Genomic DNA, 15,877 nt, shown 5'->3' on the forward strand with positions numbered 1-15,877 from the left:
TTTTGTAGTCCAATTTGGGTCTATAATATTGGTAAACTTATACAAATAGACAAGCGTGATCACGCACGCATGCACGCACAATATTGTGCAGATTACACTAATTTTAGTTGCGCCTTTGCAGGATGCAGTAATTACGCATGTAGTTTGGCTAGTCTCAATGTCACATTACTGTTCCAATTTACAAATGTGTCTTTTTTTGTGTAGGTCATGGCCATCTCAAACTACACGACTTTTTGTCATTCATGACAGTAGGGTTGTCAGACTACCAGAAGAACAGATGTGACAATTCTATTTTTTATGAATTCCCTCTGGCAAATTTCCCTTATATTCATACATATCAAAATCTGCAAAAAAAAAAAAAAAGAATTCAAGAAATAAAATAAAAGAATGTTCATAATATAAATAAGGTAAACAATTGTTTGGTATTTTATCATATTTTTAATATTTGATTTAACCAGTGCTTCAATTCTTGTAAAACCAGCGCTTGCAAAAAAAAAAACCAAGCTCCCTAAAATTATAACGTCACTCCTCATATGAAGTAATTTAATTAGCAAAATTTTTCAAAGAATTTTGAGCCTTGCATGATATGCTGTGTAGCTATTCTTTGTTTTAGATAATTTATCTGCACATTTTCTAATCACTGGTGATCTGAAGTCTGTCTGTAAATAAGACAGCCATGTTTCACGTAAATAGTTTACTTTGAAAAGTTTGCCTGTGTAGGGGTGCTTAGAGACAGTGTGAAGTCATGTGACTGCCTGGGTGATTAATCAAATATGGTCCAGCGCGTAGAAGACTGAGAAAAGCAGGTGCAGTTTCAGTATACAACGATTATTTTAAGCCCTGTGATGTTTTCCTATAACGTGGCATACAACACTGCTGCAGGCTGAGCCTTCACACCTGCTACGCTGTCACAACTCCAAGGCCTCACACATACTTCACCTGCATGAGCCCTGAGGAATGTGTGACAATTTCCCCTCTCAATCCACAGCCATGATTCCAAAGAGCTTCGACTGCCTCTTTCTTCCCTTCCCTCTGAGCTGCGCAGAAACAATTGCGGCACAAATGGGCTCTGCCTCCAAGGAGACGAGTGACCTTCATGTCTTTGCGGAGGGCACGCCACTACATCTATTTCTCTAGAGGTGTGCTTGACCGAGTGGCAAATCACGGGGGGCAGACATGGCACTCGCTCCAGCTAAAGAGAGCCGGTGTCACACATTATTTTCTGGCAAAGTGGACAAACACAATGAACACTAGGCTGTAATAGAAACGCGTGGGGAATTGCACTAGCAAATGTGTGAGACTTATCTAATCCACCTTGATGAATTTGAAGTACTGTATTTTTCGGACTATAAGTCACGTTTCTTTTTTCCATAGTTTGGGTGGGGGGGGCGACTTATACTGAGGAGCGACTGATATGTGAATTTTTTCACAAATTTTCAAAATTCCCCCCCCCCCCCAAAAAAAGGGAAACCGCGATAAACGAACCGCGATCTAGAAAAGGATGACTGTAATTTGAATTTCAAATGAGGTCAGCGGCGTGGCGCAGCGCGGCGGTTGTTTACATAAAGGACAAAGATTCGATCACGGGATGATGAAGATCCCCTCCGTGAGTCGTCACCTTATCGTGGTGGAGGGGTTTGCGTGCCCCTATGATCCTAGGAGCCATGTATGTCTCTCAGCTGGCCTGGGAACGCCTTGGGATCCCCCGGGATGAGCTGGATGAAGTGGCTGGGGAGAGGGAAGTCTGGGAGTCCCTCCTAAAGCTGCTGCCCCCGTGACCCGACCCCGGATAAGCGGAAGAAGATGGATGGATGGATGGATGGATGGATGGATGGATGGATGGATGGATGGATGGATGGATGGATGGATGGATGGATGGATGGATGGATGGATGGATGGATGGATGGATGGATGGACGGATGATGAAGATGACGAAGGGCCCCACGCACCACCGGCATCATTAGTGGCTTTGTCAGTGACACGAAGGATGAAGAGTTTGAAGATGATTAATGATTTGGAGTGACACAGAAGGTTTGAAAAACTACGTATTATGGCTTTTCCGCACGCCCGGTCCTACTCTACGGAGCTCTCTTTCACCTCCGTGGATGGAAGTCGGGGGCCGGCGCTTGGCCAGGTAGCTGTCCGGGGACGGTGGATGGGGCTCGGACATGGCTTTAACGCACGCCCGGTCCTACTCTACGGAGCTCTCTTTCACCTCCATGGATGGAAGTTGGGGGCCGGCGCTCGGCCGGTTGGCTGTCCGGGGACGGTAGATGGGGCTCGGACATGGCTTTTACGCATGCCCGGTCCTCTTCTCTGGAACTCTGTTCCACCTCTGTGGCTGGAAGTGCCACCTCCGGGGATGGAAGTCCACGCCGCCACACGCCTGGAAGTCCATGCCGGTGCTTGGGGCCGTGTGGCGGTGAACTATTTATGTTATAGTTATTTGATATATACGTTGTTGACATAGGATGAGGAATTTGCTCGATGGATTTAATGATTTGGAGTGACACAGATGGTTTGATAATATTATTGGTTATATAATAGTTATTTGATATATAATTTATATATCGCTATATGGGCCTGTGGAATATTTTGAAGTGCAACTGCCGTCAGCTGCCCGCACCCAGCCGGCATTGTTGACATAAAGGACGATCGATGGATTTAATGAATTGGAGTGACACAGATGGTTTTATAAACGTGTTATTTATGTAATAGTTATTTGAATAACTCTGAATGTTACGTCAGGCCCGTTCTCAGCTCTTCGTTTGTGTTTATGTCACTTTAGCATACCTATCGTTTAGCCTGTTGTTGCTTGTTCATGTCTGTTCTTGGTGTTGGATTTTGTCGAATAAATTTCCCCCAAAATGCGACTTATACTCCGGAGCGACTTATGTATGTTTTTCTTCACGTTATTGTGCATTTTATGGCTAATGCAACCTATATTCCGGAGCGACTTTTAGTCCGAAAAATACGGTAGGGATCATGTCAAATCCCTCATGATAAATCAGTGTGGCATTATTTACTTTGCAATTAATGCCACTGATGAAGATAAGCTTGTTGTGAACAAGGACACACAAAGGACAGCTGGATCATTTCCTTTATTAATTGGGCGATCTCAGTAAATATTTATTTTCAAAACAGAATCAACACAGAGAAATCATAGTTATGCTGTGAGGTTCTGTATTTGAATCTCGGCTGTGGCTGACATGTGGAGTTTGTATGTTTACCCTATGCTTGCCCAAGTTTTCTTCTAAATCACGCTCAGGCATCTGGCGGCATCCGGCCTGGGTTACACTCAGAACAGTCATTGATTAATTCATAAAAATAAATAACTGCAAGCAATAACTGTGTTCACCCCTAGAACTAAGTCAGCAATACAACACCTCAAAAGTACACAGTGTACAACCTTAATGAGGATGAAGAAAATTAGATGGATGTTAATACTGCATAATATTTTTAAATTGTATCTAACAAACTAACCACAGTATCTTTAGCAATCACGGCAATATATGACATTTCTGCAGGAACATATATTGTGGATTCAGCATTTTCATGTTTTGGATGTCTTGAGGGAGTTTTGCAAGTGCACGTAGCTCTTGTGTCGAACACAACAATGCATGCGTTGATCTCAAACACATTCCAGTACTTAACATTTTGTACCATTTCCTGCTAAGCCTCCCCTGAGAGGACACTCATTGATTTGAAAAACCCAAGATGCACTGAAGGTGCAAATGCACATTTGTGGTGCGGTCTTGCAGGGTGGGGAGAACAACCTGCTAAAAGCATCACACACGCACACATGCGCACACACGTGCAGCTCATTAGTAGATAGGTAGGCCATGTTAGAGCGAGCAAGACTTATGCCTGTGCTGCTGGATAGCCAGCATGCAGCGGTTAATAGGCTGAGTCAACAGCGTGTGAAATTAAGAGGGAAATAGAAGTCGACAGCAGACATTAAGCCTATCTCTCAATCCTTCTTCACCCTTCAAGACGCCAGACAGTCACTAATGTGACACCCCCTGATACACCCCCCCCCCATCGCCACCACCACATACCAACAGCACCACAGTTTTAAGCCCAATTCAGTTTTGCCGAGATTGCTTCAACCCTGAGCCCGTTTCCCCTCACTGCACCAGCATGTGCAAAGTGGATGAAGAGTGTGTTAAGATTTATGAAGTTATACTGCATGTTGTGAGGCTTTATACACTCAGGTCCATAAATATAGGGACGGGACACCATTCTCATCTTTTTGGATTTGAATACCACCGCAATAGATATGAAATGAAACAATTAAGCTTAATAGTGTGTTATTTCAAATTCAGCTTTCATTATGTGTCTCCCACTTTTCAAGGGACCAAATTTAATGTTACAGATTAGCAATCAGAAATTAAATTTTCACCCTTGAAATACTGGTTGCAAAATCTTTGTGGTCAATCACAGTCGAAAGTCTGCAACATATAGCGCTCACCATCCAGTGGATTTCAAGAAACTAACATGAAAAGACATGAGGCGTACAATTTAATTGTGCCCGTGTCACACGAGTATCACTCATATCTGTAGTTCAAATACACCAGAAGGTTGATCATCCCGAAAGGGAATAGAGAGGCGTATTTTTAAACTGCTAACAGAAAGAACAAAAAGCAGAGAACAATCAAAGCAAGGTAATATTGCAATTGAAATTAAAGCGACTAAAATACTTCTCCACTAAGATGTCTTAGTCAAGATTTCCACTGGGAGGATGTTTGGAATCCTTTTTTCTATCCTCCTTGATATGTTAATGTGCACCTCGTGTTTTTTCTTTTTCCTTAACATTTGGAAACAAAATCTTTTCTGCTGAGAACCTCGTTTTGCCAAAGCAGGGAGGAGTCTTATTTGCATACGAAATGCTTGTGTCAGAATGAGCACCGGACTAATGACATGAGCGAAGAAGAAAGAACAAGGCAGTTGCCAAGGTAATATGCAAAACAGTCTCTTTATTCTCAATTAAAGTCGAGAACCTTCAACCACGGAGGTTTAGTAAAGTTCTGATCACTTAAGACGAACTCGCTTTGCTACAAAAATAACTGGAAAAAATGTACTTTTCCTCCATGTGACACTTTGAGGGACAATTTCATGGCATCTTGCAGAAGGTGATATCTTTCGGTTTCGCAGGCAGCAGCTCTGTTAGATCAGCCTCAGGTCACACTCCAGTGAAGTTAGTTATTGCCTTCACACTACAAATAGGCTATGAGTCACTTGCACAAGTGACAACTTAGACAGAAGTACATCAATAAATTACCTGCAATCTGTAGATGCATGTCATTAAGTTATAAGGATAACCTAAAATTATCTAAAGAATAATTCGAATGTGAGATCAGAACATTTAAATCTAAAGCATTTCCAGCACATTATTGTCATTAATGGTTTTTCCTGAAACGGTTACATTTGCGATTATAACTTTTGTTGCTGCAAGCAGGGAGCCTTTGCTTAGTCAATGTTATTTTTACATATTTCTTCATGCAAAGATTCTTCATTTTTCAATTTAAATGTTTACTTGTCACAATTCTCTCTCTCCCTCTCTGTCTCTCTTGCTCTTCCTTTCTTTCTCCATCCATCCATCCATCCATTCAACCATCATCCGTCCATCCATCAGTACATTTTCAAGTGACCCATCACCCAAAATAAAAGAAACCTACAACTAAATTGAATAGATATTCCGCATTAAAAAATAAATTGTAACAATTTCGCCCGCAAATACATACAAATAAATAAATAAATAAATAAATGAATAAATAAATAAATACTAAGTACAATACTTTTGCGTAGCTTAAAAATAAGTGTTGTATGTCATCGTATAATTTTAAAAATAATATTTTTAAAACACTGGTTCGAATTAATATTTTTTACACTAGATTCTTTCTGGAATATGCTCCAATTTACAATAATAATCGCTCAATGACACCGTTTGTATTGTTTAAATTGGATGGATGTGATGATGAGAAGAGACAAAAATGTATCTTTTCACAACCCCTTTAAAACGGACACAAAGGCCCAAGTGACGCTGTCCTTGATGTATTCTGTGTTCATCTTGGAGCCTCGAAACCACTAGAGGGTGCAACAACGTGCAAAGAAGCCATAAAGTTGAAGTTTTAATTCCCTGCTGGCATGGAGCGCTGTCACCATATACCAGAACAAATACGCGTTGAATACCCAAATGATTGTCAGATAAAACCGCAGATATTTCAAAGCGAAAAATGCATGAAAAGCCAAATCGTTCTGGGGCTTCCTGTCTCTCTAGAGGCAAATCAAAGTGTGTTAAACTTCCTGTTGCAGTCAAAATGAACACAAGTGGCCGAGGACTTGGGGGAGATGGATACGTATTGATCACAGTGGTGAGAAAAGCGAAGGGAATTTCATTGACCTGTATGCAAAAACTGCAGTGCGTTACTGCGCCAGATCAATAGCCTCGATTTCTCTTCACTCTCTCAGGGGGGACTTTTAATCCCCAAACCTTTTGTTTTGTCTGGGTGCTGCGGGCCTGGAACGACACCCAAACACAAAAAAAGAACAACTGTTGCTACATAAGCCTTCTTGTGTCAAGGTTTTAGCTACCTTTATCCTCTTTTACAACCAGCAAAAGAAACAGAGCACTTGTGAGATGTTGACGTTCCAGTGCGGGTGCTTTGGGGAGAGATTGTGCATTAATGCGCTGCCTTTATATTCCATGACCAAGGTCGCCAGTGGAAAAGATGAAAAGCCATGGCATCCCTTCAGACGGATTGTAGAAAGACGCAGGTGTACAGCACACGGATGTCAGTGTGGAACGTGTGGAGCCAAGAGCGTTTTCAATGAGCCGGGCATCATTAATCAATTCTCAAGAACCCACGAGGGTTTAGAGTGTTTGAATGTGTCGGGATTACCATAGAGGGCATGTTGCACCTAGAATACTGAATGACTCCAAGATTCTTGTTGTTTGAGATGAATGAATCAATACACACGTTTGATGCCTAACACACACACAAACACTTAAACGACATACAAGGTGGGCAATATTCATTATCCATTTTTTTTCTCACATCTTTTTCTTTCTGCCCTCCTTTTTTTCACATAATCTACATTTATGCCTTCCTCCCTTTGTTGTTTCTAGATCCCCTCCATCCTTTCTGACCTCTCTGGATGGCTATTTTACTTCAGTAAAAGGCCACAACCACTTTTTAATATATCTACAGCACACACTTATACAAGCTTTTATGAACATGAAGGCCACCTATCAAATTGATGCCTTATCTAAAAGAAATGTTAGGTAGTCCTTGCAGTTTAGTCAAGAAACTCCCAAGTTATTATTCAGAGGGAAATAGCATACGTTTCTGTTCTTTTGAAATAAATAGTGTCATTGTCCTCTCACATAAAAGCATTTATGACAAATGAAGGGCTTCTCCCACATAGATGCTTTACTTCAAATAAACACGCTAGTTTTTGTGATGAAATACCTTGGATTTGTATCTTTTTGTCTCCAATGGAGATCTTTGTCTATCACCATCCTTATATAAGCATTTGTCCAACGAAGGCCTCTCAGAAATTAATCAGGGAAACAAATCATTGGTATAAGAAGTACTGTAATATTTCAGGTTAGATTAAAACCAGATGTGTTCTGCGGACTTAATTCTGGTAATGACGCAACAATGGCACAACAAGCTTGCATAGGAACAGTTTATTTCCAACATTTCGGGTTTCCTTTCTTTTTGTGAGTCTGTCCCCATAAAGCTTGTGGTTCGCAACACACACGCACGCACGCACGCACACACACAGGCACACACACGCACATATAGACACTTTAGGTGTGTGTTCTCAGTGGGAGAAATCACTGGCAATGATGGTGTATTTCTGAGCCAGAGGAGGCCGTGCCAGGAAATGAGTGATAATAAAACACAGCGGCGCACAACGGCAGCACTACCCGACCTGCTGGCTTCCACAAAGGGATGATCGGACTGTTTGAGTCTACGTCACACAAGCCAGTCTGTTATATTTTGTCAGTTTTTTTTAAACTGATCACATTACATTGATCGTACATTTATCCGCATTTCAGGGCGTCTCCTCAGAAGTAAAACCACAGTGGTATTTTTCATGGTGTGCAAACTCCAATGTGGGAAAGCTTATTGATGTAATTAGTGTGGAAGAGGAAATGGATGACTCGCGTGATCTCCCACGAGAAGATGATAACTTTCAGCCGAATTTAATTTACATTCAATTTACTCAGTGTAATGTCTTCAAGGAGAAATAGAAAGAGGGTCATAAAAATCCATCATCATTCCTGACAGCTGAAGGACTGAGAGGCAATTCACTTTAGAGACGTTTATTCTGAATGAATTGATGCCGTGAATAGACTCATTAGAAACAGCTTTCAGTGGGATTCAATGCAGTACAAATGACAACCATAAACATACTGTTCAAATTAATATGTCAGTCACAGCATCATCGTTTACATTTTTTTTCAGTCAGCTTTCCTAAATTTTGCAAGTGTACTGAGCCTGCAAAGACAACTCAACATAAGGGCAATTGTTGTTGCACTGTAAGAGCAATTCTGTTTATTTTTACATATTTTATCCACTGCGTACCTGGCAAGACGGCAACTTCAGTACTAATAATCACATGATCCCTCTATAGCCATCAAGTGCACATTTAAAGCCCAATACAATATTCTGCTGTGTTTGGAATCATTCATACAAGAGTCTCAGCAATAGAGTGGCAATAAAAAGTGACTAGAATAGAAGGATTTTTTATGTTGAAATATTCTAAACTTAAAGTTAATGTGACCTCTAAGATTTACCAATCCTGTATATAAATAGATGACTTACTTGAAATATATGCATAGGGCCTTTGGTAGTTCAATGAATAAACACATATGCCAACTGTTTGACGAACTACACTGTATGCTTTTTGTTTGCTCTCACACAAGAATTAATAGAAAATTAATTCATGCATGGGCCTGGTGTAATTGTAATCACCATTAGCCAATGTGTGACAAGATCCAGTATATATTTTCTTTCATCTTGAACATCTCTTGACTTTACTGTGCGTGTAGGTGTGTATGCGCGCGTGTGTGTGCGTGTGTGCGTGCCTGTGTGTGATTACACGTACAGGTTCTCAGTTTGTCCGGAACGTTCTTGAATACATTGTCGCTCTAAGGCTTAGAGCAACACTTATTTTTCCCATTAATTGCTTGTAGCCCCAGTTTAATGCTGCATGTGTGGGTGAGGACTCACATTATGTGTGAGGCATATGCGTGAGGCTTCGAGTAATTATCTGATCTTATGTGAAAATGTGTTGTAAAACTTTAGAGGGCTTCACAAGTGAGAAGCCTAATGAGACTTTTATGATCTCTTAAGAGTCGTGACTGTCACTGTCAGTAAATCAGATGGAATAAATTTACAAAAATTTGTCTTCTTATCAATTAGCAGCAAAAATCTAATCAGATTTCACCTTATTTACAGAAGTATGATGCACTGCAAATAAATGACCAACACTTACATTATACAGGCAAGTAATTAATGTTGAATAACTGGAAGCAGGATGTGTTTAAAAATAGCAAACATATGCACACTGAAACTGTTGTTGCCAAAGACCAATGGAATATTCTGTTTCTGACCTTTTTTGGTCAAACATTAGATAAAGTCGAGCTAAATACAACCGACCATCTGACTTGAGTTCAAAATACTTGCGTGCATGTTTGTGAGCAGCAAGTTGACTAATGGCTCAGGGCCACATGTGGAGCTCTGTGGCAAGGTGAGAATGGTTCTGCTCGGCTTTTTATGGAGTACAGTCGCAGACTTCATAATTGTGCACACGGAGCTGAATTAGTCTCAATAACTGTAGAGAGGCACTCATCAGCAAACGTTAGAGCTTTGCAGTGCTTAAAATATTCAAGAGCTATGCCCTTGAGCATAAACCTTTTTTTCCTCTTTCTTTGCGTTCCACGTTTGACTTACCGCTCTGTCGACAGCAACTTATTTCTTTGACTGATTTCGTCGCCTGTACTTGCTTATGCATGAAATCCAAGGTGGCTGAGGTCACAAATAAGCTGTGTTTTAAATTCACACGGCGGCCTAGCATAAACGTTCCTTACAAACGGTGTAAATATATCTGGTAGAAGAAAATAGTGGATGAATACAAAAAATATGTCGGCAGCCCTTCATAGGACAAGCGAGCATATTTGGAAACCTGATTGGTGTTTATTATAAGGCGTCACAACCTCGTGAGGTTTTTTTTCTAGCCATTTTCGATGCTGCTTAATCTCATTAGGGTTCCGACCAAGCTTGAACCTATCCCAGTTGACTTTACGTGAGAGAAGGGACTACTTGCCAGCCAATGGACGGGCACAAATCGGCAAACAAGCATTGACACTCACATTTATGTCAATGGACAATTTATCGTCTTGAATGAACCTAGCATCCAGTGAAACTGAAATTTAAAAAAGAACCAGTCTTGGGTGTCACTCACTGTTCAGTGCAGCCACATAGTTCGACATTGCTGGCGGGTAGCTGTGCACCTTAAAAAAAGTTTGTTTTAAAACAATGCAATGCAAAATGCAACATGAAATGGGGTTCTATTGTTTAAATTAATGACATATGGTAAATTTATGTATGTATGTATGTGTGTGTGTGTGTTGTGTGTGTCTGTGCGTGTTCTCTACACACAAACTTATTTCGCCCTTTGCCCATATCTTGTTTATACATATGTGGTATGACTACACCACCAGTGTGCCTCTGTAGGTGCTGCTGTTTTGGTTATCATCAGAGTTAAAATGGGCTCGGCGGTTAACTTTTTAATGTCCATGGATCATCAATTGAGGAAATCACAGTCACTACCTGTTTTCTCCCTCACTGTGAAAAAGGTGCTACTTATTTGACAATGCACCCAAAGACTAATTGAGGATTTAGCACAAAAGTAAGGCAGGGAAAGACATGCTGAAAATAATATAGCTCTTTAATGTAGTATTAAATATTCATTTTAGAAAAGTATTGACAGGCAACATCACCAGAAATTAGTAGGAAATCACACAAAATGTTAAGCACTCGATTAGGATCAAACTAGACAGTTTTTGTAGCAACATGAATGTAAGCAGCGCCACTCACTTCATAAAAATAGTCACAGAACATTCCACAGACATGGCAGATTCACAGGGCCGAACACCTTGGATGCACAATAACATATAATTTAGATTTTTTTTTTTTTTAAATCCCATTTCCTCTAAAATGAAGTATTCGTTCCTTTCCCACCTTCATTATTTTGTAGGGCGTGTGAAAAGCAGAACTCTAAAACCATAGTATCATTTCATAGGCGTAGAGGCTGCTGAAAAGGCTGAGAAACATTTTGCTATGAAACCTGTTTTTACACCAAAATTATTTAATTTACCCATATTTTATAATTAATAGATCATTAATTTTATAACATAAACAATTAAGATTTATATGGCAGCTCTCTAGTAAATACAACACATGCTTTCCTGCTTAAAATCCTACTAAAATCGCACCAGAACACACTCTTACGGTACACCGTCATAATCGGCAAATAAGTGCACAGTTATTGAATTAAATCTGGACACAATTATATTGAAATTAGATTAAATTTCATTATACAGAGATTTAAAAAATATATTTGTTGTCTCAGGATACAAACAATGTGGTCCTTTTCCAGAAGTGACTGAATGAAACCAATGCAGTAGCACAATGTCCTTTCAGTTGGGTTACTTCAATTCCGAAATATGTAGCTGTGCTTGATAATATGGCAACACAATGGATGTGGCTGCCTAAATAGACTATATACGTATAAAATACCCACAAAAGGTTTGGGGTGTCAGATTTTTTTATTACATGTGAGGATGAACCTAAAATGCACTGTAACAAACTTAATTTGTCTAAATTTTGTCCCTTTTTTCAATGTTGTAGTTCTTTTTTGCATCTTATTGCAACTGATGACACTATGATAATCTAAAGTCAGTGGGTACGTCCCTGTGAGCGCTTCCTCTATAGGCCTTACAACAGTGATGACCAGTCACACAATTTTATGTCATTTGGATATCATAACATCAAAATGTGAACAGCATGATGGAAAATAATTTTCAATACCAATTCAAAATGAACAAGGAACTGTATTGATCCATTCATGGGTCAAGCACCTGTTGCGAATTTTGCCATCCATTTAAACTCTGATTGCACAAATTAACATTAAATACCAGCATTGTAAATGCTTGTTGTAGAAATGTATGGTGATTGCCATGACTAAATTTTTCAAGAACTACTTTTATCGTGCTTTCGTGGAAGTTCTACGTCTTCTGAATGGAAGAATGGTAGTCATGGAGACTAGGATACATTTTCACAGCAAAGATTTACAGTGCAAAAAGGTGCATTAGCCCGCCAAGATTGTATCTTGTTAAAGGTAATCAATTTTAAATTGGAAAAAAAAACTTTAACATAGTCATTAGGTAGACGTTTCTTCATCCCCGTGTGCTGCCGGAGGCGGAGTGTGGTCTGCTCACATTAATTTCTGCTATAATCATTTTTTGACTGGTTCGACTTAGAAAATCAACTAAAATAAAAAAAAAAAAAACATTAGAGAAGTAAACAGGGAACATTGCATTATAGGTTCATCCTGAAATTTTAAATGAAAAGTCTACCTTGTGTCAAAATAGATTTAGCAATGTGTCCATCTACTCTGATAGCACAGAAAGAGAAGGCTTTCACTTCCAGTTGAACGTTCGGCCCACCAGCTCAAAGAATTTCCGGTTGGGCTGGTGGAAGAACTGGTAGAGTTTTTGCAAGATGGCGGGAGCCACGCGAGGGTGCGCCCTCCCCTTGGAGTCGTGCAGGCAGCGCTCCCGTCCGTGCTCTCGCAAGCAGTAGAATCCCTTGGTCTTGTTGAAGTAGAAGTTGGAGGTGTTGATCTGCGGCTCCAGTCTTAAGAAACGCTCTACCTTTTTCATCTCGGGATGGGGGTCTCGGATGAGCTGGTCGCCATCCACCAGATGGATGCTCTCCAGCGGAAAGTACCGCAGCCAATTCTGCATGTGCACGTAGTACAGGCTGCGATTGAGCGCCTTGTAGCCCAGGTTGACCTCGCCATCCTTCATTAGCACGGACTCGATGGGCTGGTAGCGTTTGTGCTTCTGGAGACGGTTGTAGAAGACCTGCGTGTAGTCCGACAGCACACGCTCCGTGGGGTCTCTGAGGATCAGCAGCAGCTTGGCGTCCGGGTCCATTTGATGGATCCGCTTGGGGACTTTGGCGGATGTAAAGTACGCCGGCGTCTTTTCCACGGTGATCTGATTAGGGTAGGCGAATGGCATTTGGCTGCGGTACCAAGGCAAGCCCTTCTGGAAGTGGCTCTCCCAGTCAAAGAAATGCACCTCGTTCTGGGCCGCAGCTACAGAGTGGTGCAGGCTCAGCATCTCGATGAGCGCCCGCGTCCCACCTTTCCTTACGCCGATGATGAGGACCCGCGGCAGCTGCTGCACCGTTCCGTTGGAATGGCTCACGGTGCCGTTGTCGACCGGGGAAGGAGAGACGGGCGGCCCCTCTGTGTCGGTCAGTGGCCCGGAGGAGGGGACGGTTGGGGACTGCATGGCGAAGAGCAGCAGCCCAAGGAGCAGAGCGGCCATGAGCGAGGTCCTGACCCTGGAGGATTTCAGCCTGGCGAGAGCGAAAACACTGGATCCCACATTGAAAGCTGGCTAGAGACAATGGGGGCACTGAAGAGCAAAAAAGGCTTGGCCTCTTCTCTGCAAGGAAGAAAATATATGAAGTCACATGTAAATTACTTCATTTACATGGTGAAACGTGAAACCTACAGCCCGTGGGCCATACACTGTAATAATATTCGTAATACTCAGATCAAATTTATGTTGACGCTTCACAATGGATTCATTATTCACATACTCACATGTTCACACTCTGGTGGTGGTAAACTACATTGTGTAATCACAGCTGCCCTGGGGCAAAAGCATGGCTGCCAGTATGCCACCAAAATACCACGCAAAAATCACACCCAGCCGTACACCAGTGTGAGTGACACTGGAGTCAAAGTGGGTGAATAGTCTTGCCCAAGGACACAACGACATATGACTCGGACAGAATGGGATTCGAACAGCTGACCCTTCGTCACTGGACGACCCGCTTTATTGTACCTAGTTTAAAAAACATATGCAAGGCCAGTCTAACTGTTAAAAATAGCTAAGCCATTTAAGCCACCATTTCAGCTTTTTATCCATCTATGTATCTATCCATCCCCACTAAGAGCCAGCCTTTAGTAATAATAATAATAATAATAATAATAATAATAATAATCTGGTGGGTGGGAATATTTTTATATTATATATACATACATAAATATACATAACATGATCATTCTAATACGTGCATATATATGCACATATATGAATTTTCTATATAAATTAATTTAACATAAATTAACACATTTTAGGGTGAAAAGATGGCGAAATAAATACAACTAATGATGCAAGACCCTTAAATGTGTAAAGGTGGTGTACTAGCCCACCTCCTGTAAAACTGAAGGTACTAATTGTAAAAACTAAATATATAGTGTGAAAAAAGCGTCTCAAGGGTCTGAATATTTATTCAAGAAAAAAGTCTGAAAAAAGTGACTAACAATATGACTGTCACCATCTGGAATCTATTGGCACGCAGAACTTCATGCACAGTAATAGTAGTGAAAAACATGCATTCGAAGAGAACAGTCAGGAAAACGCGTTCACGAGTTCATTCAGTAATTTTCTCCTACCTCCTGAGTCTACAAAAGTCCACGGGAGCGTTATGTGATCTTCTGCGGCATCTCTCTTGCTACGCTCCGCTTGTTTACGCGCTCACGCCGAGCAGAGCGTTACCTCCGCGGGGGAGATGGAGCCAGCATCGACTGCAGCGGTGAGCTTCTTTCAGTGGCGTGTCAGCACCCTGACTGACTGCTCCTCCTCTGCTCCCATATGAGGCTTTTCTCAGTGTTTTTTTCATTCTAGATGTACGCCCACATGGAAGCCGTGCTACCTTTTGATTCATAATGACGTCACTGAGAGCATCGCTTGCATGTGGGGCAGGTGACATACAGCATTCCGTTTGAATGTCACTTAAATATTGTCATTTACTAATTTGGTTAAAAAAATCTTGTACTGGGTTTCTACATAGTGAGATTGTGGTTTACACATCAGCATCGCAGTAAAAAAAGGGTTCAAATCCCAGCTCAGCCCTCCTGTGAGGATTTTGCATGTTTTCCCTGTGCTTGCGTGGGTTTTCCTGGATTTTATATTCCCAAAACATACATGTTTGCCTCCATAAATCCTCTTATTAGTTTTTAGGGATGAGTGTGCATGTGAATGTTTATGTGCTTTTGACTGACTGACTGACTGACTGACTGACTGACTGACTGACTGACTGACTGACTGACTGACTGACTGACTGACTGACTGGTGACCTTTTCAGGGTGGATATGAGGTGGACTCCAGACCGGGTCATAATAGTTTTGGATATAGTAATTTAACGTTTGATTAATACCATTTTTTAAATTAATTATTTATCTGTAGAAAATGTTTTTTGTTTTGTTTTGGGGAAATTTTTTGGTTTAGTTTTTATTAGTTTTATGGAGCATATGTCAAAATAAGGTTGCTAAGAATTGTGGTAGAAAATAAACTACAATTCTGGAACAACTGACCATCCCTCTTCTGTGTATCTTCAGAGCAGAGAAATTACTAAATGAGTACATTTAAAATAAACTGGGAAAGTTTATATATGATATTCACTGGCAAAAATGAAATCGTATGACATTTTCGCTTTAATAGTTCATTTTTGTTAGTTTCATGAGTGTATAGCTGTTGTATCAGTTAGTTTTCCTT

General features: G+C 40.9%; 1 protein-coding gene and 1 long non-coding RNA gene across 4 annotated transcripts in view; one reads left to right on the forward strand and one right to left on the reverse strand.

Annotated features, from left to right (window-relative positions):
• Positions 1 to 276, forward strand: part of LOC148404562 (uncharacterized) — a 7,524-nt gene extending 7,248 nt beyond the window's left edge. For all 3 annotated transcript variants that reach the window (XR_015860804.1, XR_015860805.1, XR_015860806.1), the window contains exon 3: positions 1 to 276. This exon is cut by the window's left edge and continues 577 nt beyond it. This is a non-coding gene — a long non-coding RNA (uncharacterized LOC148404562).
• A 10,668-nt stretch (positions 277 to 10,944) lies between these two features.
• On the reverse strand, positions 10,945 to 14,999 carry hs3st1 (heparan sulfate (glucosamine) 3-O-sulfotransferase 1). The gene is made up of 2 exons (XM_088392975.1): positions 14,776 to 14,999; positions 10,945 to 13,756 (listed from the first exon to the last, which is right to left on the reverse strand). Exon 2 carries the CDS (start codon positions 13,634 to 13,636, stop codon positions 12,719 to 12,721), a length of 918 nt encoding a protein of 305 aa, XP_088249101.1. The 5' UTR covers positions 13,637 to 13,756; positions 14,776 to 14,999; the 3' UTR covers positions 10,945 to 12,718.
• Positions 15,000 to 15,877: the final 878 nt, after the last annotated feature.

This window comes from Syngnathus floridae, chromosome 1, assembly GCF_059516105.1.
Source record: "Syngnathus floridae isolate MCC-2025c chromosome 1, RoL_Sflo_1.0, whole genome shotgun sequence".
NCBI lineage: Eukaryota > Metazoa > Chordata > Actinopteri > Syngnathiformes > Syngnathidae > Syngnathus > Syngnathus floridae.

Coding starts and splice junctions, on each gene's coding strand:
- hs3st1 (XM_088392975.1), bottom strand. CDS start 13,636: ATGGCCGCTCTGCTCCTTGGGCTGCTGCTCTTCGCCATGCAGTCCCCA.